This window comes from Passer montanus, unplaced genomic scaffold (assembly GCF_014805655.1).
Source record: "Passer montanus isolate IOZ18808 unplaced genomic scaffold, ASM1480565v1 scaffold24, whole genome shotgun sequence".
Classification (NCBI taxonomy): domain Eukaryota; kingdom Metazoa; phylum Chordata; class Aves; order Passeriformes; family Passeridae; genus Passer; species Passer montanus.
The window spans coordinates 4100528-4128349 of NW_024367037.1; the positions used below are offsets into that span (position 1 = coordinate 4100528).

The 27822-nt window shown below is 37.0% G+C and overlaps 1 protein-coding gene across 1 annotated transcript in view; it reads left to right on the top strand.

Annotated features, from left to right (window-relative positions):
• The window catches only part of GABBR2 (gamma-aminobutyric acid type B receptor subunit 2), a 458985-nt gene that overhangs the window by 228042 nt on the left and 203121 nt on the right, over positions 1-27822 (top strand). Inside the window, exon 7 of the mRNA XM_039711173.1 lies at positions 286-522. Coding sequence (XP_039567107.1) covers positions 286-522 — 237 coding nt within the window. The remainder of the gene's footprint in view (positions 1-285; positions 523-27822) is intronic.

Here is a 27822-nt window from a genome sequence, read left to right on the forward strand (position 1 = left end):
GTACAAAAATAAAATAAAGCAAGTCGTCATTTATGTGACAGCAGTACAACTGCTTTCAGTATCTCTGTCTCCTAGTTCTGCTTCCCAATCTCACCATCAGTTTTTAAATCAAGCAATACATGTTTCTGGAATTTTATTTTCTTTCATAATTTTTATTTTGGAGGCCTTTTCTGTATTAGTTATGCACATCTCTAAATTGGAGGGTGCAGTTTGAGGTGTTGGTTTAGATTCAGCTGTGTAAAGTGTTAAGTGCTGAGGTAAAACTGAATTTTATCTCCTCTGCAGACTCCACAGCAGTATGAAAAGGAATACAACGCTAGACGTGGTGATGGGCAATCCAGCAAATTTCATGGTTATGCCTATGATGGAATATGGGTGATTGCCAGCACCCTACAGCGGGCAATGAAACACCTGAATTCCACCAACAAGCACCAAAAAATTGAAGATTTTAACTACTCAAATCAAAAACTCGGCAACATTTTTCTGAATGCGATGAATGAAACCAGGTTCTTTGGAGTAACGGTAAGTCCTCATCCAATAATTGTGGGATGCAGGAGGCTTGTGTCAGTAATTGAAACAAGTATTAAATATTAAGAAACATCTGAAAAAGAAAGCAGAGTTGTTTATTTCTTCTATCTTCAGAGCTTCCAGTTCCATTTTATATTAAAAATTAATGCCTCAACAATCTTACTCATTACCTATGTTCAGATGCTAAGGGATGACACTGTACAATTCCTGAATTATCAGACTTTTAAGCATGAATGTCATCTGAATTAACAAATCAGAGTGGTCTCAAGGGAACCACAAGTTTTGCAAGCTGCAGTGACCTTTTAAGCAAATGTTTTAGCAGTTAAGGAGTAATTGGAATGTGATCTGGAAATACATATTTCTCTCCATCATTTAGGTTTGGTAATAGGCTAGAGTACAGTGTCTCTATCTCCAGTGCTGTACATCCTAGATATTCTTGCAACATGCTTCAGTTGTGATTTAAATTTATTTATAATTTGTATTTTTTCACAATTAAGTGCAAAACATGATCACATTGCCTTAAGAATTGTTCATATGCAGTAGTATCTTCATTCTGATTTCAACTGTACAATTGCAAACCCTTAGTTTTTTGGGGGGTTTTTTTAAGAATTTGTTTACATTTCTTCAGCTTTTCTGCTTTTTAGCAGAGTAAAACAGGCAATAAGAGTGTGATCTTAAAACTTCTTAATTGCTTAATTGTATCTGAGGCAGCATCAGTCAGATATTAGTGGTGCATATGTGTTCAGGAGTCTGCAGAGCTCACCAAGAGACGTGAACAGACTCCATTTCAGGGAAAATGGTCTTTGGAGTTTCCAATAGCTGCAGCAAGGAACCTACTGGAATGGAACATGCTTTGTTTAGCAGTGTGCTTGGTCTGCAATATGGCTAGATAAGGAAAACAGTGTTTGAAAAAAAGTGTGTTTCAGTGGTGCACAGAGGGGCACCTCCTTGCAGCAAGAGCATGGAGAAGGTTGGAGGGAGCTGGTAAAATCCTGTCTCCATGTTAGAACAAACTGTCTTGGATATCAATTAACGTTGAAACATGTTGAAGTAGCAGAACTAAGGTGCCAGAAACTGCTTCAAGGAGGAAATGCCTGCACAAATACATCAACAAGGTGTAAAGGCTCAAACTTTTGTTGTCCTTGTTAATTGCTGAAAAAGCTTTCTGTGATGTGGTACACACGATTGAAACTAATTCAGAATTTCTAGTAAAACCCAACATATAACAAGAAAATACCTGTATCTAGTTGCTTGCACAAGATGAATTTTGCTTTCTTTTTAATCTGAATTAGACTGAATGTTTCAGCAAAAGAATTTGTTATTCTATTGTATTCTATTGTATCCACAGTCGGTCTGGATCTTTGATGAAGCTTTCAGACAGTAGCAGCTATGAACCAGACTCTGCAGGGACTCAGTTGTATTTGTCCTGTATTGTTCCATGTTATTCCCATTCCTATCAATAGGCTTAAAATTGAATATTGCTGTGTAGTTCCTTTTTGGTTTGTTTTTTTGTTGTTTTTTGTTTTTCTTATCCTTTTTTGCTTCTGTTTAGTTTTGCAGCCAGTTATGGTGAAATTGATTTATTTCATTAACATTGCTTAATTACCCTTCACTGCTTCCTCTCCAACAACAACAAAATAAAATCCCAACAAAATCAAACACAAAAAATATAAGATTGAAAGAAAGCTCTTTTTTACTAGTTTCAGAGACACCAGCAAAATCTCACAAGCATCCCTTTAGGGAGGAAATGAATCAAAGCTTCAACAGCCACATTCAGCTATGTTTACTTACTTTACTGTCTCATGTATAATGGTTTTCAGAAAAATTACTGCATGATTATTCACTATATTTAGTACCTGTCTGAGGTGCTTGGTAAAATATTTGTCTTTAGCATTGGTCAACCAAATCATAATGACAATGCAAAGCCCAAATGTGGTAATTGCAAGGATCATGCTTCCTGTACCTGTAATTCACAACAACATTTTATTGAGAGAGATATGGAGAGAAGAAAGTCTATAGCAACTACACTTCCTTAGGGCATAATTAAAACACACAATGCTCAAGCTTTTCCACACAGCATGGAGAAAAAAGAGTTTTAGAAGGATATTAATTATTTTGCATTGTAGTGTTCAAAAAGTTGAAGCTGAAGGAACAAATTGATTTTTACCAGAAATATTTTTAAAATTTTTATTCTTCAGTGTAATAAATGCTGTAATTTGTGACCTAATTAAAAAATTTCACTGGAATTTGAGTTTTAAGTTTTGGAGTGCTAAATCTAATTTAATTTTTTTTTTACAGAATATGTATTTTAATATAAAGTTTTTACAGTTTATTTTAAAAATCTTATTCTAAACAGGAAACGGACATTCTTTTATTCAAGATTATCTTTGCCAAATATAAAGTGGGTTTTGGAAAAAAAAAAACCAAAAGGGAGGACTAAATCTTATCAATATTCAAAGACTCTTCCAATAATAAACTATGTTGTTATTTGTCAGATTAAGAAAGATAAATAAGAAGCTGCAGACAAGAATCTAAAACTGGAAAATCTACTAAGAAGCTTTCTCTATGCTTTCTGTGAATATAATATCAGAAACACTGTCATGTCATAAATAATAAATCCCTTTACCCACTTTTCATTTTCTTTGACATTATTTATAGAAGACAACAGCATTGAGTGGGAAGGGGGTTGTGGAATTTTTTTAAACCATTTGGAAAAAACTTGGGATGAAGTGTGCTGGGTCCTAATTATATGGAATATAATTCTTTCAACTTTCTCTTCTTTTTTTAATTTTTTTAATTTTTAAACATTTTCTAGGAGACAGCATTTAGAAAACAGATAAGGCTGTTGCCCAGAGACTTGACATGACAAATCCTATTTTTGTGCATCAGAAACTCAGTACAAAATGTTATTTATTCTAATTCTGTTGTCAGAAATCTATTGGAAGGGAAATTATGCATATTCCTTAAATATTCCTGAGGGTTCTGCTCTCTTTCTAGATTTTTTTTTTCTTAGCAAATTGATTCCTTCTGTTATTTTGCCTTCATACTTATCAGACTTATAATGATGTTGATTACCATATAAATTTCTTGTGTATCCTGAATACAGAGCAGGAAAACATAAATTTGGTGTTTTATCAGAAAAGAGTAATACAGCTATCTGCTACACTTTTAAAAAGATAAACTGGATACTGTTTTACAGGTGAAAAAGGATTTTGTGATGAGAAGTGCAAAACAAAAGATCTGCAGGGATCTTCCTACAGTTTTGTTAATCTGAATGTCCTAATTCTGGACAACATTCAAATTCACTGCTGTTGGCCATTTTCCTGTTGAATAAGGTATTTTGTGGTTAGAACGGCCCCTCTGCAATGACCAGCTTTCAGGACAGGAGTGCTTTTGATTTGGGACTAGCTTGGCTTTCATGGTGTGCATTTTTCTAGTTTCTTTAGATATCAGAGCACTTGATTGGTTATAAATGAGAAAGTTGCTGAAATAAAAATCAACAACAAAAAAGATTTTGAACTTATTTTTTTCCACTTAATCCAGATAGAGACGTTTGTAGAAACTGAATGCAAAACTACCCTTGTGATTTATAAAGTGCCAGGTCCTCTTTCCTTGCTAAATATATTCCTCTTCTCAAATAGTACACATTCTTTCAGATAACTTGAGTGTCAGAAAAGTTGGTAGAAAATAAGTGTTTACACAGTTTTTTTGACACAGTTTAGGTGTTTGAGGAGTTCCTTGATGTAGTTGGTAGAGGCACTGGAAGTAATTTAGATTTGCAGGATCGACTGTGGTCTTTGCTGAACTGTTACTGCTTTGAATCAGTACAGAATGATAAAGTCATGGGAAAAAAATATATGTCTGGGAGATGTATATTTCTACATTTCAATTTTATAGCATTTTTCAGAATTCTACCTATAACATGTTCATCATGGCTGTTTGTCTAAGGCATAATTAAATAAAAAAAAAAAAAAGAAAAGCCAAACTTTATTTTGTACAATGCTACCATAATATAGCTTAGAGGCTTAATAATTAGTGAAGAATTAGTGCTATCTTCTCAGGGTACCAAATCATATTTAGTGTATACTGAATCAAAATCCATCTAGAGAATAGATGCATTTTGGTTTTAGTCATTTTTTACCTTTTTTCTTCTCTTTATAGAGACTATGGATGACTTCACAGTAACTGACAATTACAGCAATATTTATATCTGTTAGGAAAAAAAATTTTGGCTGTACTTGGAAAGATGCCACAGAATGGTTTAGGTTGGAAGGGATCTGAAAGGCCATCTAGTTCCAACCCCTCTGAGAGCCCCATCCAACCTGGCCTTGAACACCTTGAGGGATGGGACATCCACAATTTCTTTGGGCAGCCTGTTCCAGTTCCTCAGCACCCTCACAGTAAAGAATTTCTTTCTAATCTCTAGTCTAAATCTGTCCTCTTTCTGTTGGAATCCATTTACCCTTATCCCATCACTACATCCCCTTGTAAATAGTCACTCTGCAGTTTTCTTGTTGATTCCTTCAGGCACTGGAAGGCTGCCATATTAAATACCACATTTGTTCTCAGGATATTAGAAGTTGTTTTGGTTCCATGGGGGAGCCAAGTATTGGGAAAAATGCAGTGTATGTCAGATGTTTTTTTTCATTCCTTTTTAATTCAAAACATGACACTATTTTTTTTTAAATCTATTCCTGTAGTTTTTTATTTGCTTCACCTTTGTCACTGTTGTGAAGTCATGAATGTTACCATTCTCACTGATTTATGCCTGAACTGTTGCTGCGGGGTGTTCTGCTTCTTGCATTTAGTGCTATTATCTATTATTGTAAATCAAGCTTCAAAATTGTTAATTTATTTCTCATCCTTATGACCTTCTATTATTTCTGTGTAATGGAAAAAGAATTGCAGTGGAGGAGTGAGAAAATTAAATACAGTGTTGTCTTTTCCTTTTATGTCAGCCAGAGACTAGCACAGTAGGATAAAATTCCATCACAGTAGTTGCTGCACAATTGAAACCACAGCCATGAAATAGCTTTCAAGTCTGTCCCTGGCATCCTGCATTTGAATAGATCTAGTCATATTTCATAACTGGAAAAATGCTTATTTATATGAAGTTTGCTTTGTATTTTGATGCTGATTATTTCTGAAGATTTATCTTAGCAGCTTGCCTCCAATTTCCAGGCTTCAGAAGCCACTGTGCTGTACAGGAATCTCAGAAATACAGGATGTGTTAGCAATGGAATAGGAACAGGAGAAAGTATTTACTTTATGTCATCCTGGAAAAAAACCCATACCCAAGATGCTTAAATTAAAAAATGTGTCAGTCTTTGGCAGGGAATCAGATAAAATTAGCATGGACTTGAGCAGGATTAACTTATCCTTAATATGGGAGTCTAACAAACATTTCTGTTAGTGGCATTGATCAGTATGGCTAATTTTGCATGAACGGTTCTGAATTAAGCCTCAAGAGCTATTTATACCTGCAGGTAAATTTTCTTTGTTGGCATGGCTGAGGTAGGGTGAATAGTAAAAGTATTGGGGGGAGGGCAGAAATGTCAATCAAAAAATTTCTTGTTAATACAGAATAGAGCTTTAAAAGAACATTTAATTTTATAAAAGGGGCGGGGGGTAGAGGTTTAGTGTGCAGTGGAATACTTGACACTATAGAGACATCTGTTACTGAGAAATGCTTTTGAATGTTCAATCAAATTCAACTTAATTTTGAGCATTTGAAAATTTCTTGTTGGACATTAACCATAATTGGCTGATTTGAGGGAGTGCAAAAAACTAGCAAAACACGTAGTCAGGAAAATCTATAAATGTATGCACACACATGCACATGCTCACAACCCCACTGGCTCTTGGCAAATCTCAGTTTTTTTCTACATCTGACCCCGTGAGTGCGAACTGTTCTGAATTTAATGCCTTGCTTTGTCTTTTCATTTTTCAGAACTTGATTCCTGTTAGGGCATTTCTTGTGTAGCACAAAAAAGAAAAGCACTTGGGGTCTGGCTTTGTGCAAGGCCCACTACAGAACTTTCTGGTTTTCTTGAACCTTGAATCTCCATTTACCTGAGAAGAGATAAATATGGTGCATCTCTTCCTACATTACTCCTGACTTCCAGTAAATTATCCAACTCCCATGAGCAAGTGAGAGCAGTACAGTGGCTTGGTGAACTAATTTGCTCTCTATGTGGCCAGTTCATTTAGGAGACTCCTCAAAACAGAGAGCTGCTAAACTAAGCCATCAGCAAGTTTGCATAAGGTCATAAACAATGTTTGCTCATTAGGAAAATTCATTGCAAATGTTTTCATCTGCCAACAGTGTAAAACTGCATACAAAAGGAAACAGTAACTTTTAGAAATGAGATCTGAAATTAACTGTGACATTTCAAAGATTAGCCCTCAAGCTAATCAGCAGTTGACGATTTAATAGTTGTAGTAGGTGTCAAATAAAAAAGGCTTTTGTCTGAAGTTGTAGAACACTTACTGCAGCATCTGTCATTTTAATAGCTGGATATTTGATGAAAATAAATGAACAACATACATTTATAGAAAAGCTAGTGAAACATTCTCTGGCTGATATCTCTTAGTTTCCTCTGCTTTGTATTTAATTTTGTCGGTATCTAGACTGTGTTTAACATAATATTTAATATGCCCTAGAAGTGGCTTTGTTGCTGCTTTTTGTACACAGAGTGGAAATCCCTACAAATAATAAAGAAACAAAGCTCAAGGAAGGTTATTGCACTCACTTCACTGTCTGAGTGGTGGTGCAGGTTTGTACTTCACAGGGTAGTTCCCTTCAAGCTTCTGAAGAAAGCAAGTGCATTTCGTAGTACCACAACCTTGGACTTTTTTCTGAAGTGTGATTTGTTTTTTAGCTGCATGTTTCTAATAAGCCTTTTGTTTATATGTTGGGATTCTTTTGTTTTGTTTTGTTTTTTCTTGTCTGTATTCCTTGAATTTGAAGGGTGAAAAGACTAAAGAGAAAAGTTAAATTTATGAAAGCTCTGTCCTGCTCCAGATCAGTAGTTAAGATGGGAGAGGGTATAAATGATTTTAAAGCAACTTTTTAAGACAGTTTTTTTTACCTTTGCCAGTTGGGTGTGTCTGAAATTGTTACACAGGGCTCTTTGAAAATTGCAAGATACTGAAAGAGTGGGCAGTGTGTGTGTGTTGGACAGGCAACATGGAACTACAGGTTCTGTGTCTGTTGAATAAGGAGGACATTGTTTTTCCTGATGATTAGATGGCCTTTTGTCTTCTGCTTAGTCAGAAGTACTGGTAGGTAGATTCCTTTGCCACCTCTTCAACATCTATCAGAAAAAGATGGGAAAATGTTATGTACCTTCTATCAGTGCATTAACACCCTGCGCCCTGCTTCAAGAAGTTGGGGTTTTTTTAATATGAGATAGGAAGTGTTGTGTGCCTACTGAAAAAGGGTGATAAGATAAAATTCTATAGATACTTACGGAGAAATGTCCTGCTTGCAACAAGTGTACCATTGAAATGTCATCACCTAAAATTGTAGAAAATCTGGAGTAGCTCCATCCACCTGTACTGTGACTTCAAATCAAGTCTTGTGATCAGTGGCAGATGACACATCAGTGTGAATCTCTGGTGATGATCCCATATCAGCAAGAAAATATCAGCACCTCTCTTCATCATATACAAGTCCATAAAAACAGTTCAGGATTTGCCATATATGCTGTAAGAACTGCTTTGACAGAGTCTCCCCTGCAATAATTATCCAAAATGAAAATGTTGTGAAAGGGATGTGGTGTTGACAATGTTGCAAATTTCTAAATTTCTGTTTGGAACTTCTCCATTTCTGTCACTGATTGGCAGGTGTAACACCTCTAGGAAGGACTGAAACATTGCTGTAAAGGGAGATGCAGAAGGAAAGTGGGGTTTGATGGAGGAGGGAAAGTCTGAAGTGCTTTAGCTGCACTGGGACCTGTCACAGCTCTTGGTAGCTGTTGTAGCACATAGTGTGTCAGTCAGTACAGCAGCATAGCAAACAACTGTCTTGAGAGATGTGATTACATAGCGCAGGTTAAAATTATTTCAAGCCCCTTTCAAGTAATGTCTGTAACGGAGGACTGCTTCTTCCCCAAGAGAGAAATAACTTGAGTGCAGAGGGAACAGATGAAGTATCAGCAGGGTCTGCGTTCTGGGCGGAGAGGCTCTGGAGAGGAATTATATCCATAGCTATGTCCCCAACCCGCACACATGCTTTTTTAAGTACAGTGATTCTGGAAAGGAAGACTGCAGGAGAATGTGTACTTAGGAGACTATAATGGGAAGGAAAAAGATTTCCTGGAAGGCTCTTTTCTGATCTGCATCACTGAACAGTTCCAAGTTTCCAGTCTCTAGTGTCTCTTGTTCTAGTTTTGATTTGTTTATTAGTGCTTAAAGTTTAATGAACATCTTACCTGACTATGTGTTTCTTGGAATTGATTTTACAGTCTTTGTTGAATAGCAGATCAGCAACAGATTATGCCAATTCCACAGAAATATGTCCAGATAAGCCTGGTGTGCATGGCCCATGCGTTTAGTAGCTGGGCTGTATAAGTATATGTTAGATGGAGCTTGATGGTCTTGAAGAGCCAGCATGGGTGTTTTATAGTGTTCTGGTTTGAAAGCAAAACCAGTGAGAGATTCCAAGTCAGAAATACAGTTTATTAGGAAAAGGGGAAAAATACCAAAATACATGCAAAAGAGAACACCACTGACAGAGTCAGAATACAACCCGACACCCTGCTAGTTAGGGTGGTGGTAGCAGTCCAGATGAAATGGTCTTGTTGAAATGGTGATCCTGTAAAAGTGGTGAAAAGTTCATGTAGCTCTTGTCTTTTGGAAACCAGTGGGTAAGGGCAGCTTGTCCCAAATCCCAGATTATATCCAGGTGGGGATGCTTCGCTCCTCCCCCCTGGGCAGAGCAGCTCACAATGGGCTGCTATAATTTTGTGATCAGGTGGTGGGTCTTTGATTGCCCATTAAACAGAAATGGCTCCTGAAGGGAGTTATCTCTGAGTCATGCAGAAAGGCATTGATGGGCCCATTAACAGGAGATAAGGAAAAACAATGCCCCTCCTGGTTTCAACAACTCTTGAGGATGGGAATAGAATACATCTTAATATTGTAACCTGGGACAATGGTTACCTGGCAGATGGTGTGTGTCTCATACAGGTGAGGGCTCATACAGGCGCAGCTGAGCCATTCTGCCGGGTGTTTTTGCAGATGATGCAGTGAAGCTTAGGCAAAAAAAAAAAAATTGTGGGCAATGTATGGCAAATTTAGGGATTTTACCATTTCTGTCTAATATGTCTCCATTTGAAATTACAGGCAAAGAGACCTTATATGGATATTTCCAACCCCGTAGGTGCCCAGTGGTTTGGGGATGAAAACCACCAAACAGAACCTTGAAGTGGAACATATTCTCTGAGTGGACACAGTGGTCAGAACAGCAAGATTAGGTATCCTGCATCAGCCTCAGTCTGTAAACTCTTTCCTCAAGGCTACATCTGATTTATATCCCTTCCCTCCTAGAAGAGAGCACTAGAGAAGTACCTGGTTTAGTAAGCTATTTGGGATGTGAATGCTCTTCTGTCATGATTCTAGAGTTAAAAAACACTATTATGTTGGAGTTAACATATTTTAGAAACAGTATAAAACTGAATTCCTGAGTGCTTGAGGGAATTGCAGTTCTTTTATTTTCCACAAGAACAGATGTTCGCCCTGCTGCCTTGGGATTGTTCCAGCTCTGGTAATTCTGTTCTGTGTACCTAAAACTCTTACTGAGGTTTCAGATGGATGAGGAAGTTATTATTTACTAGCTTTTCACCAGGACTCCTCTGGGAAAATAAAGATGCAAAATTTTAGTATTACTGTTCTCCCTTCTCTAAGCAGACTTTCATTTTATTATTATTTCACTTTAAAGGGAAAATATAATAAGATTTTGTTGTTTGATCCTCTTCTTGTTTCAGTCAGGGACAAATCTCTTTTAGCTTCATTGTGAGCAGGAGACAATTCTTACCTAGCAAAGTGCTCTAATAAACAATTCGAAAATATAACTCAAAACCTTAATCTGAAATCCTTTTTGCTCACAGTAAATGTAGGAGAAACTTTTGAGATGCCGTCTGGAATTAGTTGAGGTATTTTAAGAGTGCTGATCAGGTGTATTGCTGTAGGTTAGTAATGAATGATTAGGCTCAAGAGCTTGTTCAAGCGCGTTTGGAGAATGTGTCGAGTGTACTATATGGAATTACACGACTCAGATGTCAAATAACTGTGAGTGATTAAAATAATGGGGTGGAGTTTAGCAATTTAAAAATAATGCCTAGTGATGACTGTAAGAGCCTGCGACTTTAAGTGCAGATCATGTAAATCAAAGAAATGCCGAATGCTTCGGTGATCAGTTGTGCTCATTGTATATATTTTTCTGGATCAACAGTGTAATTCTTTACTGGGTATCAGATGGCTGGGAAAATGAAACATGGAAAAAAGATAAATGAGAAACCTTGAAGCATAAAAATAATATTCAGAAGGCTGAAGCAATAGGAAGAATATTCATAAGCCAGTTTGTGGAAATCTCAAGAATGTGTTTTCTACTGCTTTTGAAGAGTTTTCATCATTCTACTCTAAAATCTTCTCAACATCTGCTTTTCTTGAGTGTTTAGAGAATGAGTAAAGCTCATAAATGATAAATACAAATGTATTCTAAATGTGCTTAGATCTGAAAGCAGGTTCATTTAGTAAATAAATTCTGAAATATAAAATCAGTTCTAACCTGCTTATATTTATCCTTTACAGCATTGCTTTGGATACTCTAAGAAAATAAAATACATAGATTTTCTATGACAGTTTTTTTACCCCATTTACAAAGATCTATTGATTTAGGTTAATTGTACTTCTCTCCATTGTTGAATATTTGCTTGGCAAACCTTAATTTATGTTCTGCTTTCATCTAGGTTACCTCATCATTGGACAATTTAAAAAAGCTTTTAAAATGAGCCTTTTTTGTCTTCAGTGATAGTGACGTACCTGATGTTACAAGAATTAGAATTTAGCATGATGGGAATTTTTGTGTGCACCTAAAAGTAAAATTTTCCCTTGGGGAATATTTTGCAATGTGACATTTTTACTTTATGGTCAGTGAAAAACTCTTAATTTTTAAAACTGTATTTATTATAATTCTCTGTTCACACTGCAGCACTTCTGAGTTTTTATCTTCACAAATTAGCATATTCTCCACTGTTGTTAATCTTTGCCTTTGCTGCCTACAGCAGCTCTAGGCAAAAATCTTTCTTAACTTGAATATAGAATTCTGCTGAGTGTGAATCCATCTGCAGCACTATTAAGAGTGGTGCTATTAGCTGACTTAGCCTGGAAATGCTCTGAGGTTGTCAGGTCTGATGTTCAGTGGATTATATTTTCATACATCACTGCTCGTCTTTTCTGGCAGTCATGATTTCTATGAACTAGTTTTCTTCCTTGGAGAGGTGCTCCAGTTGCAAATAGGATTCTTGGAGCCTGCAAGCATTTTAGTGAAACACAGGAAAGTTAAAGTATTATAGTGGCATTTATTACAGATAAATGCACAGTACATTTTCAAATAGTTTTCTAGTATTTTTGGAGTCAGCTTTTAGACTTCTCTATTTGCTACTTTCTGCTCTTCTCCCCACCATTTTCTCATAGGTTAGTTTCTCATTTGCTGCTGCTGCTGAGGATGAGTTTGGCATTGTCTAGCCTCTGCTAGAGCCACATAAAGACAGTTATTTTTTAGGATTTCATGAACCAAAAGAGATCTTGCATTCAATAGAGTATATGCCATGGTGGGATTTCCCCCTTGGAGATCTTAACATAAACATTTGGAAAGTAATGAAGCAGAAAGTGCAGCAGGGCCCTTGGTGGAGCCTCTTCAGTATAGGACAACATGCTCCACTTGGGCTGCATCCCAGCAGCCTGTGGACAAAGGCTGTTTGTGATTCAGTTGTCCTGTGACAAAGGAGGCTGAGACCAAATGCAGCACTTGGAAAACTATAGTAGGCTGCCTTTTGTTGTTTTTCTTTCCCCCAACCACCTCATTTGAACAACTTCTAGGTAACTATTTTACACATTTTAGAAAAATAATCCTAGGATTCTGATTTCTGCATTATCACCCATTTTATATGTGGTCCATAATGACAGCTGAAGTTGTTTGCATATGAACCCAAAGCACTGGACAGGAAGCTGACTCTTCTCTCATTTCTTATGAACAGTTTAAATCAAGCCTGGGACCTGTTGTGCTTCTTCTGGACTTGTTGAATCTTTCTGTGTTACAGTAATTTTTCCAGTTTTGTAATTCATACTGACCTCAAATGCACCAGAACTTATAACCATGCCTCCTACTAACCTGTCAGATATCAGATTATTCTTTTAGAACACGGTCTATAAAGAAGTTCACACATCACTTGGCTGTTGTTACTTTTAACAGCATCTATATTTTTATATATCAGCCTCCAACATCTAGCCAAAGCTTCATTAAACCTTATTGGCTCTCCTAAAAATTCTTCCTGCCCTTCATCCAAGAACTTCTTGAACTGCTTTGACATTAAATCTTGTGTATGTGGCTTAAGACAAGGAGAGCAGCAGCTCTCTCACGTGTCATCAAACCTTTTTGGCTGAGTGACACTTCATCCTGAACAAAACCTGCAGAGTCTCTGTGCAATGCCACTTATTTAGTATCAGTAAGTGTTGTAACAGGTAATTAGATGAAAACAACCCAACTCTAACCAAAACAAGATAATTTGCGTACAAAGAGTGAACTCACTGTCAAACAGTGTCATAGATTGTGTAAATAAAGCTGTCCAGGGCTGATGTTTCATCACCACTACAGAGTATGCTCTATGTGCTGCTTGGTGACATAGGAATATGACTGTAATTCTGAAAAACGTAGAACTTTCAAGAGTAACAACACAAATCAAGAGATTATAGAGAATTATTTGAGGGAAGAGTGGTTCCATAATAGCATATTTAAAAATCAGCATGGTTTTCCATCTATGATGGATTGACATAGGGGATTTTGTCTGCATAAATTAGCTATATAGGAACCAAGACTTCAACCAGAACTCTGAAAAATCAAGGTCCTATTTTATAGTTTGTAAATTCTACACTTTTTCTACCTCATAAATTGTGCCTCAAAAACTTCTGGTGAAATTCTTCTGCCTGTGCAATTTCAGTTCTGCCTCATTCATCCTGGCTGCTGAATTAGACAGCGGTTCAATTGTTTTTGACCGTGTAGTTAGGATGATGTTGTGCATAAGCAGTCATCATTGTGAATGCTGCAGAGTAGCCAGAGCTAAAAGCCACATCTAGAGACTGCAAAGAATATTGTCCTAGAGTAAGACAGCAGCAGAGCCTGGCAATTTTCTCTCCCTCCACTAGCCACCCCCACTGAAGGATAGGGTCCTGCTCCATGCTGTGAAGGAAATAGCTTATTGATTTTTTTTGTGGAGTCTCGAGCACTGAAGATCTTCCCCAGGTGTCTTCCTTGTCCTGCGTGCTACTGCTTGAGCTGCTTTCTGATACACTGTGCTGTTGCTGCATTCACCTGGTGACTACTAGGTGTGGTGGGGCTGCAGCTTCACCATGTTTGTCTTGAGCTGCTTTGGTTAAAATGTTCTTCAGGAGTTACAAAGGGGAGAGGAGGTTCCAGTGGTCAGAAGTGCATGTCTCAGCTGAATGTGAATTCTGTGAGACAGAGGTAAACTTCTATAGCCTGGAGTTTCTTGTTCTGCTGAACTCAGATGTTTGCTTCAGACCAGAGAGCATGTGAGCATGTCCAAGAGAGACTTCACTGACATTTTCTGTTAGATAATCTTAATGCTAAGTTTTCTAAGATCATACTCAAATCCCATAAATTTTATTATCGGTGCTTTCGTTATGAATAACACTGAAGACTGGCATTTGAGACGTAAAATATCAAGCTTGTCACTTAATTTCCTATTTTTTTTTTAAATTAAAATCTTTTTTCAATGTCAGGCTACACAATTTCGTCTCCATTACAACAGTTTTGTTGATATAGGAGCAAGGCAAACGTATAAGAAAAGCAATTATGACACTACAAAATTTGATCGGGGATTAAAAGTATAAATTGCCTGAGGTAAGAACACATACATCAGTTAAATTGCATCTAGAAATAAATCAGTCAAGCCACACATACAGCTGAGGGATAATTGTTTGCTGGTCCCTTTGGATGAGTGCACAACAAACCGACACAGCATTAAACACTGGGTCACACACTGATTGCTGTGAGTAGACCTCAGCAGCATCACAAATGCTTTGCAAGGCCCTTTCCATTGTAAATTCTGGAATTGTTAATTGATTCATGATTTTTTGTGGATTTTGAAGCCATTAATTTTAATGATATTTATTCTATAGCCTGTTTTTTAAATGCAAAGACTATGGCACTGTGGAAATTTGGATCTCTTTGCATCTAGATGGTGTTTTCTGCTACTTTCCATTTTGAAGATGCAAGTTATATTATGGAGGCCAAAGAACCACAATTAGTATTCTAGAAAAGATTCAGTGCTCAGCTTTCAGCCTAGTGCTCCAGACCTATGTGTGTTAGTGTCAAGTTTTCCCTCTTGCAGAAAGTAAGGTGAAAGCATATGGGAAGAAAGACATCCTTTAGTGGTTATTTCCTAGCAGTGTACAGAAAAGCAAGCTTTCTCTCTATTTTGAGTCTGTTTTCCATAGCACAGCTGTTAAGTCCCAAGGGACACAGCAGGGGCCATTTCCCCAATTTGAGTCAACCCTTAAAATGTGAGAGAGGGGAGGGATCCTGCTCCAGAGCACTTCTAAAGTGCATCTCAGCTGCTTCTGGGCTAAGGAAGAAGCTGTGACAGAGGGAACAGAAATCCCTGTAGATGTGGTTCAGAAAACATTTGGATAAGTAGTTGTTATGAATCATGAATATTAAGTGTACTTTCCCTTAAAACCTAAGTTGTGGCATCTGACTCATTGGGCTCATGAATTTCTGTAGCTATTCCTGCAAATAACATGTACATGGATGGAAGGAAGGAAGGAAAATGTAACTACCTTGCCAATTATTTCTTTTCATATTTGTGTTTTATGTCTGGGCATTTGGGGTTTTTCAGATCTGGGTACTTTTGTTTTATGGTTTTTTATGTTGCACCAGTGAATAAATGTCAGCTGTTAAAATGTTCAGGCAACTAAAGATGCAGCTAAGCACTAAGAATATTGATTTTATTTTGCAATTTATTATTTAGCAGGTATTTAAGCATAAGTATATGGTATTGTATTTCTGATTGAAATACATCCATGAAGTATTAAGAAAATTGGATGATGAAATTTTTATATATCCTGATAATCATGTTATGTGTCTTATACATTTATAGTGTGTTTTAGATAAGGAATTTGATAAATTGGTAAGCTGGTCAAAGGCTTACCCAGAGATGAGGGATAAAAAAGTGATATTAAAAAAAACCTCCATAATAATTATAAAATAAACCTGGAATATCCTTAGTATTGCCCACTTACAAATATTAAGCTGCATATCTCTCTGCTGGAAGTTGAAGGAACATGTAAAGCGAAACCAAATGTTTAAAAATTGCAGAATGTATTTTCTCTACTTATACTTTAAAATATCAGGGGCAGAATAGCTGTCCTTCATATTTTCTTTCTGAAAAATGTTTTTCCTGAGGCTTTCAAACTACTGGTCTTTCTGTTAAGTTCTGATTAAGCAAAGTGTTTAAAAACACAGTGAATATTAAGAATGAGTATTGGAAATGGGCTGGTGAAGGGCTGCATTGAATCAAGTCTTTAAAAAGAAGGAACATTTCCCTTATAGAGTTAATGTTTAGTATCCCCTCTTTGTGGAACTGTTTTACAATAACCCAAATGTTAGCTGTGAGAGAGACTAAACTTGGTTATAAAAGATGTGAATATTATACAAGTTTTAATGTGCATCTCAGTGAAATTAAAGGCATGTCAGGCTTAGGTTTTTCAGCAAAGGCATGCCATTGCCTGGGGGCTTGTCATGGCTGAAAATCTAGTTTGTGACATGCTTTTCACTTCTCTGAGTGACAGGCGAGGCAGTGCTACCTCTGAAATATAACGTGTTAAGGCTTCTGCAGACTGCATGTATTTTATGATCTTAAGTTACAACAGAATCATAGAATATCCTGAGCTCAAATAGAGATAATAAAATTGAAGTTAGGATTTTAATTTTAGGTTGGCTTTGTTCTTTGAGGTCGGCAAACCGCGGACTCCTCTCAGTCAGTCACAAAATGCAGCTGTGTGTGATGCAATCCCAGTGCACCACAGCAGCCTTGTTTTCTCTTGTGTCTCTCGCACCGACTACATTTCCACAAAGCTCAGCAACTCCTGGCAGAGCATAGGTGAGAGGAGCCAGGAAAGAACTTGCTCCAAATGCTCTGTGTGTACCTAGTATAATCTCATTCAGCAGCCAATCTCATATAAGAAGGGGAACAAGTGAAAAAATTCTCAAACACAGCAATTTCTTTGTGCTTTAATTAGATTTTTAAGAAAGCAAAAGAGGAATGGCTATCTCTCTCTGTCAAAGTATTATTATTATTTTCTCAATTTAAAAAAACCCCTCATAATTATAATAATATTTAATCACTATTATATTAATAAGAATTAGTTGTTGTTTCAATTTTATTTCAGTTATAACAATGATAAAATTTCTTTTAATAACCATAATCTTTTTAGGGAAATGCAACTTTAGGTTCATGTCCCTTTATCTTTTGTTCACTGGCAGCCAAAATAAACACATTCAGAAATCAGACATCACTGTCTGACTTAGACTCTGGTTGTAGTTATCCAATGTGGCTGGTTTGCTGTGCAGATGCTGTGGTGCACAGCCTGGAAGCCCTCCCCTTCCCAGGATATTCACCTTGCTATCTTCTCTACAATTTCTCCTCCACTCCAAGATGGCACTGTCTTTTGCTTTCATTTCTGTAGTTGTAAAAAAATCCTGCTGGTCATGACCAAAACTTGAAATCTTTTTTAAAGTATATTTCTCCCTCCTAGCCTTTGTGCTGTGATCTAATCTGCTACTCCTGTTACAGTTCTTCTTTACCTTTGCAGTTCCTAAATGTAAAAGCATTTTTTGTCTGCTGATTGCCTCCTTCAAATATTTGTGACAACATCTCCTTTTACTTCTTATTCAGCCATTCCATATAGATGGCAAGGTCTTAATCCTCTCCAGGAAATTAATCCCTATGTACTTAATTTGATTTAAATTCCTCCAATGCATTAAGAAGTTATGTGGTAGTGAGCAGGCCATTGATTTAAATACTGTGATCTGAGAGAGAAAAAAGTATTTGACATGTATGATGTTGGCAAAAGATGCTTTTGTGTTGTGGCTTTCTGAATTTTCCTTCATTAATTCACATCTTTCTGTAGTGGTAGTGTTTGTGTCTGATAGGAGCTTTCTCAATATAAGTTATTCCAGAGCTTACTCCAGACAGATGGGGCAGTTTTGCTTATCTTTCTCAGTATTTTCCCTCTTTGCCTTTAGTTTGAAGATTAGTTTGTTCAGATCTACCTTACTATGTGTAAACACTGGCTATTTTCCTGTCCTAATTTCCACATTCCTGAAGCCTGCATGTTGTTTTCAGCTTAATCTTGTAATTAACTGCAGGAGGGTAGTACTGATGTAGGTGAGTATAGCTGGCACCTTTCCCAGCCTTCCTTGGTGCAGTCTCTTTGCAGGCAGGGTTACAAGGATGCTTTTACAGATAGAGTATTTCCAGTTTGTTGTTCTATAATGTTAAAAAAGGCAAGGCTTTCAAGTGGTTCTCGTATTTGCTGTACAGTGCTTCTAAAATACGCAGTAATTAGCATGCATTTGTACTCACTGATGGCAGGCTTTTAACACTAAAAATACGAAATATTTCTTTAAAAAATGGATGGGTTGAAATTCTCCCCAAAATTAGGATGTTATTTTTCACATTTTAAAGTTCTATGTATGCCAGCATAGGGAACTCTAAATTTGCTTTGTGGCTTTTTTTTTTTTTTTTTTTTTTTTTAAGGCTAGATGAAGTGGAAACCACTTTTAAAAACTCTCCAAACCACAAAAGAGGTTATCAGGGGTTATAAGGCAACAGTAGAAGGGTGAAAGCTTGTTCCTACCAGTTATGTAGAAAAGCTGAAAAAACATTGAATGCTGCATCTAGGAAGTTGTTGACAAGCACTGTTTTTATGATCTGTTTGAAAAACCTGACCTGATTTCACTGTAGAGAAAGGTTAAGTGAAGTTTAAAGATGACATCATTTGCAAGCCACCAATTTTTGAAGGCCATATATCCTGCTAAAAAAGGTGAAAACAAGAAAAATTAAAACCAGATGGTGCTCTTCGCTTCAGCAGAAGTGGTCATAACTCTCTTTGGATTAGCCATCTAGGATATGGTAGAAGGAAAGATGATTAATCTTAAAAAATGGTGTCATGTTCTTATTTCAGGGCTGCTTTTCAGCTGTTTCCCATTTTTTCTTGCTGCTTCCTTTTCAATTCTGTAATACCAGCTAACCTACCATGCTGGGCAGTAAACTGATTGGAACTGGGATTCGAGAGTGATTGCTCCCTTGCCACTCATGGGACTCTTTCTTGGTGTAGAGCTAGAGTAACCCAGGAGCAGTGGGCTTGGGCTGGTTTGTGTGACCCAGGACACTTGAGCCAAGCCTGCTCCAGGAGAGGCCCCAGTTCCCACTCTTATCTGAAGACAGACTCTGTGATGGCCTCTAGCAGTAGTTGCGTGGTGAGAGGGCTCTGTTTGAAGGTCAGACACAGCACTCAGAGCTCTGTTGTGGAGCGTGTTTGAAGTGTAGCCAACACATTTGAATTTGAATGCGTTTTCTTACTGAGTGCATATTCTTATAACAACTATCTGCATGATCTTTCTTTTCAAAGAGTGGTGTTTCATGCAGTGCGTCTGAATGAAAAATTTCTCGTGTTTGCTGCACACTGAAATGAACAGCCAGGTTTGGCAAAACGTGAGAGCTTTTTCTGGATCTGATGCTTGCTGAAGTTTTGCAGTGTTTGTAGGTTAAATGGGAAAAGGAGAGCTAACACAAGACTGTAGTTCTGTTGAATGTACTTTGCTCTGATGAAATCTGTTGTTTATCTCAAACAGTATTGAGCAACAGTATTTTCAGTTGATTTTCTGTTTACATCATCAGGTAAAAGAGATAAGAAGCAGGAAACAAAATGCGAATTGGGAAGAGCTTCCTACAACAGAATCCTTAGTTTATTACAGGGAAGGCTAAAGTTATGGAACCTTAACATATCTCCCCCTGATAAGCATCATGCTGAGATATACCCAATTTGTTTGACTGCATATGGTGACCAAACAATCTTGATTTTACCTAATACACAGAGAAACAAAAAGGACAATTTTAGTACAACTAATACCTGTTGGGAAGAAGAGAATTAGGAGAAAGTTTGCAGCATAGGATGTACAGAAAATTTTAAAATAAAACTCCAATAGGAGGTTCTGCATTTGAAGAATACTTGTTTTTCTTACCACAGGTTCCGTAGATAAATTTGAAACTAAAGATGGTTCATCTCAAGCTGTAATTGGAGTTATTCTTTAAGGAAGCCATTTCTGATAAAATGAAAATTTTAGAGAAAAATCCTGTAATACTAAAACAGCATAATAGTTCCTAGAACATATTTGAAGTGCTGGGCTACTACACTATCACAACATGGAATTTGCAATTATTTCATTAAACAGTCAACATGGAAAATACTTTGTCTGCCATTTCCCTATTCTGCACCTGTAAGTAATATTCAGTATATCTGTGACATGTGGCAAACTGGTTTTCATACACTTTATCATACAATTTTTAAAATAGGGAATATTTTATACTCACCTGACCATCCTTTTCACTCATGAGGAAACAAAGAGTTATAGTGTTCAACAGCATGTAATATAGTAACTTGTGTACAGTATATTGTATACATTATATACAGTAAATTGTATAAATTAAGCACTGTTGAATAAAGACAGAAGCCGCCTTATGCTTAAATTGCAGTGGGAATATTAGCCCCATGTGAAATGCATGATATTTGGACAAAAAGGTTACAATGGTCTCCAATATCCACATCCAAAGTAGAAAGTCTTATCCTTCTCACTTCAGTTAGTAGGAAAGTTTATTTTGCTTAGCTGTCATCAAGAATATTTAGTCCATTATTTTCAATGGGAAAATTCCATTAATAAAAATTGGTGAAGTGAGAAGTGACTCAACTTCTAGGAATAAATCTTAAAGATGTTCAGAGGCTCAGAAAATCTCCAAATTATGGTCTTTATTAATAAAGTAGTACATGTTCTGGGTAAAAATAATCATTATTTGGATACATTTTGACAAAACAAAAAAAGATGAATGCTATCTTGAGACAGAAATTTGTATTAATTATACTTCACTGATGTCAGTAGAAGACTTCAGATATTTCTATGATGCTGTTGATCAAATATTAGTTAGAATGACTGGAGACATGAATTTTCTCTCCAGACACCATCTTCAAATAGGATATTGATAGTCTTCAGGGGGTTAGATATAAAAAAGTTTGAAACTAGGAGCAGCTTTATCTCTGGATCCACTGCTCCCTGTGTGTGCTACATGGGGAACAAAATAAAGTTCAGTCTTTAGAATGTAAGAGTACGAACACCATGTCTCTTTTCAAGAGTATGAACACACCCTGGCAGTAAAGAGTACGGACACTGTGTCTTTGTCTGTCAGACAGACTGTGTCCACCCCGGGAGATAAGTCAGAGAGCACTGGAAATTGTTCCTGGCTTCCAGCCACAAAAATTATTGTCAGGGGTTAGTAAGCAAAATCCCTTTTCTGAACACATTGAGTCAAAAAAGTCATATCTGCTGCAGTAAGCATCTCACCTCTTCTGCTCCTGTATATCCCCCCTGCCACATTGCAGAGGGAAGATTTCTGATGAAAAAAAGGAGAAGAGCGAGATAAATTAATGCCTCCCTGTCTCTAGGAGTTACCAATACACCTTAACTAGAAGAAGACAGAGAAATAAGATTGAAGAACAACTCTGCATAAATTCCTTTATCTTATGTGGACAGTGACATAGTCCAGCAGTACCACCTGATACCCAGATCTGCATTGAAATTTCCCAATCATTTCCTACGAGTACCTCTACAGAGGGTAAAGTTTTTTCCAATACCATGAGACACAGCAATATGGCCCTTCCAAGGAAGTTGACTTGGCTTATAGGCTTCAGAAAAATAGTCTGGAATAAGTGGTATCTTCCTTATATGAGTATTCTGAGTTTTTGAAAGCAACATAATTTGTATGCTAATAAGATTTCCATTATTGCAATGATTGCTTTCTTGTCCATTAATTACGTATGCTTTGATCAGTCAGCATTAGTGCTGTGCATAAAATAGCTTTACAAATATTTAATAAATGGGTTCACAATATTAGTGTTTTTAAAGATAGTTATTGCTACAAATTAAGAGATTCATTTTCCAGCTTAGAATATGAAGATAAATATGGTCTAATTTGAGAAGCAATTGTTAGCTGTTTTGCAATTATTAATTCCTTCTATGAGTGATAGAAAGAATGTAGAATCTCCTTTTAAGTGCTATATCCTCATTCTAGATGGGCTTCAACATTGTCATATCACTGCAATATAGTGAAAAACATCATAAATATTCATTGAATGCCAGTGGCAGAGAAGGAAATACTTTCTTATTCTAATACCAGTTTCATTTAAGATAGATGAAATAAAAGGCTTCTCATTAGTTATTTTGGGACATTTAATACTCTATAGGCATGCCATACACTTAACCAATTAGCATAGATGATTGATGACAAGAATTCAAAAATAGAAGTAACTGATTTTTAAGGGTAGCTGTGACTACAGGGTTTGCTGCTATTGCAGAGAGCAATGCAGTTTGTCAGAGTATTAAAAAGAAATTTAGTCCCATTCCAGTCAGTGTGAGTGTGTTGACCAAGATAAGGAAAAGGTTATGATACTGGAGATAGCCAGAAAAAATAATGGAATCTGTCATTTGTCTTCCTTTGGGCTGTTTAGATATTATTGCTGTCTCTCCAAGAAGCCAAGCATCTGATACTGGAATGCTTTAATTACAGAGGTGTCAGCGTGAGCCTCAACTCACAGTGCTTATTTGGAACTTGTAGTGTTGGATCTTTTGTAGGAAAGTGGAGAGTACTGCATCTTTAAGCAATGATTTCTTTGTTTTCCAATGAGATCTCGTCCAGGTTTAAGGCTTCCTAGATCTTGAAGGTTTGATCTCTTAAGCTGAAAAGAAGGCTTTTGAGTATGAGGCAGCATTCTCCTTCACTGGGAATAGAAAAAAAGGCAAAGCAAGGACTGGGCCTCTGTGCTTGCCTTGAAAAATCTAAGCTTAAAATCAGTTCAGCAGCCCTGCAGAACAGTTTAAAGACTTCCTTCAGCACAAGCTGAGGTGCTGCCAACAGTATTCTCAGTGGATTTACTTTGGCATCAGCTTGCTCGGTTGCTGGTGCACTGCTGGGGCTCAAACAGCAGTTCAGCCCAGCTCAGTATGATTCAGGGCTGTGGGGCTGGGAAGGGAGAGAGGGAAATGAGAGCTCACCTGATATTCAAATGAGTCCAGTCCTTTCTGAATGTAAATCAGGGGAATTAGTGTAGGTTTGTGTACATTATTGTCTAAAGTGTGCAGTTAAGAGTTAGTAAAGATTATCTCCTGAGTGGTATCCTGCCGGCCTCAGCCATTTGGTAGACAGACTCACACCCATTTTTTCAATCAAAATTTAAATATTGGTATTTTCAATATTTAGAAAATTGTTTGTTTTTACAGTTTCAAAAGAAAAATAATTCTTTTCCTTTCAAATAAAGTATTTTTAAAGTTTGAAAACTGATATTAGCCCTTTTTTCATGGAAAAAATATATGCAGGGGGTTTTTTTCTTATTTTCCAGCCTTCTTTATTTATTCTTTTTTTTTTTCATTGCAGCTAAGTAAGGGATATACAAATTTCAGATTCCCTTATGTGTTAAGTAAATGAATTGTGTTATTCTGCCAGATTATGAGAGGAGAGCATCAATCTGTCTACTTTAGGAACTAGAGGCATTTAAAGAGAGCATGGGTGGGCATAGGTGTCTGAGGTTCAGAGAACAGCAGCCCAGAATGGTTCCTCTCCAGTCTCACTTTCAGGACTCTGAAATTCAATCCCTGCCTCCATTCTGGAACATGAAGTTCCAATACACTTTGTGTATGAGAGAGACATTTCAGACTGGCCAGGTAAAAATCTTACTCCTATATAAAACCAACTTTCGTGGTGGAAAGATAACTCAGGTGTTTTTTATTCCTCTCCCTATTGCAGCTCTGAGAATACCTAGTCTGCTGAGAGGAGAACTACTTTTTCTCTGCACAAATATCATTTAAAAAAAGAACAGGGGAATCTCCTTCAAATAATACTGTGAGCCAAAAAGTAAGCATATGGCCAATAATAAGAAGAACCTGAAAGCAAGAGGAAGGCTTAAAATGATAAGAAGATCCAGGTTCAGAAGCAGTCTTCTGATGGAAATATTGGAAGTAAAAAAGGCTCTCCATACTGAGTTTTATAACTCCAGGAGCTTAGATATGAATATAGTCCCATGAAATGCATTGATGGATAATAATTCCCTAATTCCCTTCCAGTTCCAAATTTACTCTCTCTGATTCTGCCTGCGCTTCTATTGAAGCAAGAACTGAGAGCAGTACCTTTAAAAGAAATGCAAATATTTTTGCTTTTTCTTTATTTTAGGGGATATTTGGGGAGGGGATTCTTTTTGTATTTGTTTGGTTTTGGTGATGGTAGAGGATTTTTTGGTTTTGTACTTGGTTTTTGGGGATTTGGGGGGTTGGTTGGTTGGTTGGTTTTTAGTTTGGTTGTTGTTTTGGTAGGAGGGTGTTTTTTGGTTTTTGTGGTGTTTTGTTTTTGTTTGCTGGGTTTTTTGTGGGTTTTTTTTTTGTTTGTCAGTTTGTGTGTATGTTTGTTTGTTTGTTTTTGTTTCTGTTGAGGTTTTTTTTTTTGTCCAGAAACAGCTTAGTGGTATTGTTTGTTTGTTTGTTTGTCTTTGTTTCTGTTGAGGTTTTTTTTTTTTTGTCCAGAAACAGCTTAGTGGTATCTGAGCTGAGAAAGGAAATTCCCTAGACTAAGTTTGCTAGTCTGGGAATCTGCTTGTACTGTTAGACTGACACCAATCTTGTTTTCCTATGTAGATTTACCAGTTTGTTTGCCTGGGTGCATCTGAATTGGTCTGCATGGCATGGTATAGATAACATCCTGGGTGTGGAAATGCTGGGGGGCAGCATGGGTAGGAAGATGTCTAGTCTGTAGCTATTTAATAGCATTAGCTGGACTTTAAATATTACATTAAGTTAGAAGAATACCAAAAACAGGACTCGCTTTTCATTAACTTGCTTTTATACTAATTTCCACAAGTTAGCTGGTGTGACTTAAGGGGTAACAAGAGGATATCATCTGCTGTCTTGTTTTCATCTTCACCATCACGTCCACAGGGAATCCTGAAGATTTTCAAGTCGTATATTTCATTGAAAAATACACTTTATCTAATTAGTGACTAAGTATGTCTCAGAGATTTAATATGACATTGATTTTTAATTAATTTTAGGCAGAGAATGTATTTAAAACAACAAAGTGTTTCATGAAAGTTTTTAAAAGCATCCATCACAGTGGGAAGATATTTAAGTACCTGTAAGCCTTAACTTTAGTGTTCTGAAAGTGTAGGAAGAGTGATCCCAAAGGAATGCTGTTACTCTAAGCATCACTTTATGGAGTCTGAAGAGAGCTACACCTTTGGGATCTGTGACCTGTGCCAGCTGGAAAGCTGCTTTGATCTTTAGGATCTAATGGTACATGGCACAGATCACTCAGAAACCAAACCAAGCATCTTCAGATCTGAGTGTTTTACAAAGAACCTCCCATCTTTCCTCACCAAAATTGCTACACACATATAAATAGAGAATCTTTAAAGTGTCAAAATTATGCCGGTTATATCTTACTGACTCTCTGCAAGTTGTTGGCACAGGCTAGAATAGCCTGAAGGATTAAAATGGACAATGAAAAGGGCTGAACTTGATTTTATTAAGAATATGCTGGTTAGATCTCCTTCATGCCACTGCCAAGCCTGTTCAAATCTCTGTGCTCAGCAATGCTAATGCTCTTCTCTGCAGATTTCAGTCAGAATTTGATGCTGATGAAAGCATCACCTGGAGCAATGCAGTGCTGAAGAAAGGGAAGAGGATGAAACTTCTACTTCATTATCATCAAACGTAGCTGTCTTCAGGAGTCTTTCTGATAGCAATATAGACAAAATCTGAAATTTTAAAGAAAAGTAAATCTGAGTCCTAGGATTGGAAATAACTTAGGCTAGGCTTTCTGGCTTTACAGAAACAGACATCTGAAATGTCATAACAATACTGGCAATTGTCAAGCAAAGCCAAAACTACAACTGGGCTAAATTAAAAGGTTGTTAGAAGCTTGCTGTAAGTTTAGCTGAACAAAAATTGTTGTTTCATTCTGAAATGAAAACTGTACCCATTTCAGTGATGGTTATTGGGAAATGTATTAGAAAGTCAATGTCCTGGACAGTCAGTTCCCATGTGCTTTGAGCTGTCTTAGTTGATTTGCCAAAGAAAAGTTTAAAATACTCTAATCACTAGAAACATTTTATGAATATTGAATTACACAGTTTGAGTTCCTGTGTAAGAGCTTTTACTATGTGAAACGAGAGAAAATCTGTGTTAGTGTTCTAGACCTGGACAGCTGCTCACTACAAAAAAGACACCTTTTTAGCCTACTCAGTCTTCCCTGGTCAGCATCAGTTTACATTCTGCCTGCAGGGGAATTTTCAGATGTAAAGTAGCTGTGTAACACTGAGAATGAATCTGCTATCATAGTCTTTTCTCTACCCCAGTAGGGAGAATAATCCACGACTGACAGGTATACACACTTAGAAAGAGATTTGTTAAGCTGTCTGGTTTTTGTAAAATGTTTTATTCCCCTTTCCTGTTAAGGCAGTTTTGAATTAAAGTTGCTCACTTAGAAAGATAATAGTCTGACGATACTGTGCTCAGTGCTTGCACATGGGTAATTCCTGTTGTTCTACTTTGGATATGAAACCCTTGTTAATAACAGAGGCTGCCTGCTCTTTAGAAAGAACAGAGTAAACAAAGTAATCTCCTGTGTCCAGCTAATGTGACAGAGCCTGAGCAGGAGGTGCACAGAGAGGAGGCTGTGGGTCCTCCAGTCATTTGGGTCATCATCAGAACAAATGGAATACAGCCTGTGCGATTCTGCTCTCTTCTGAGATTAATGTAGTTTAAAGAAAATGGAAGAAATTACTTCAGAACATCATATGAAATTGCACTGTTGAAGAGATGGAACTGCTGCTTAATGCGGTGTCCTTAAAAGGCTTTTGCCATCTCTTCTGATTCATTCTTACAAAAGCAGTGGGGAAAAAATGCCATGGTGGTGGAAGATAACGTGCTGTTACCCTGTTTCTACAAACACACAAAGCTAGAAACTGAAATCATCAGGGACTCAACCTCGTAAGAACAATTCTCAACATCCCCTCAGCAGTTCATATTTACTCTTTTATACACAATGGAAGGGTTTGCATTCCTAGTCCCAGTGCTTCAGCCTGTTTCCTTTTCTCTTGCCACCTTGAAAGACAGGTTGTTTACATCAATGTTTTTATACGCTCCTGGAAGAGATTGAGTGAAAAGAAAAGGAATTAAATTTCTCATACTTCAGAAACCAACCGTAGATCAGGAAATTGGCTAAATACCAACAGTCAGTGCTGTTATATATCACATATATCACCAGACTTGAAAGCATTTGTTGCACACTGTTCCAGGGCCTGTCATTTTGTTTCTAAAGTACTTAGAAAAAAATTTGCAAAGTAGCTTCTCAAGTATATATGTTTCATTTCAATTTCTGTCCTGCCATGCTTTTAAACCCAAGACCACTAATGATGTCCAACACAGAGCTTACCTGATCACTGACAGAGATGACTCACAAAAAACTCTGTCACTTGGTAAAAATGATATGGCCGTAAAGAAGAAAAGAGCATTTAACTGCTTTGCTTTTTGCTGGCCATAAGCCCAGCTGAATATGTAAAAGCACATTAATGAGTAACAAAGCATAAAGGTTTCATTTTTCTTCACCTGCAATGGCCAGCAAGTCTGATACTTTGATGCATGATTTCCTGGCTAGCATGCTTTTCTCCCCA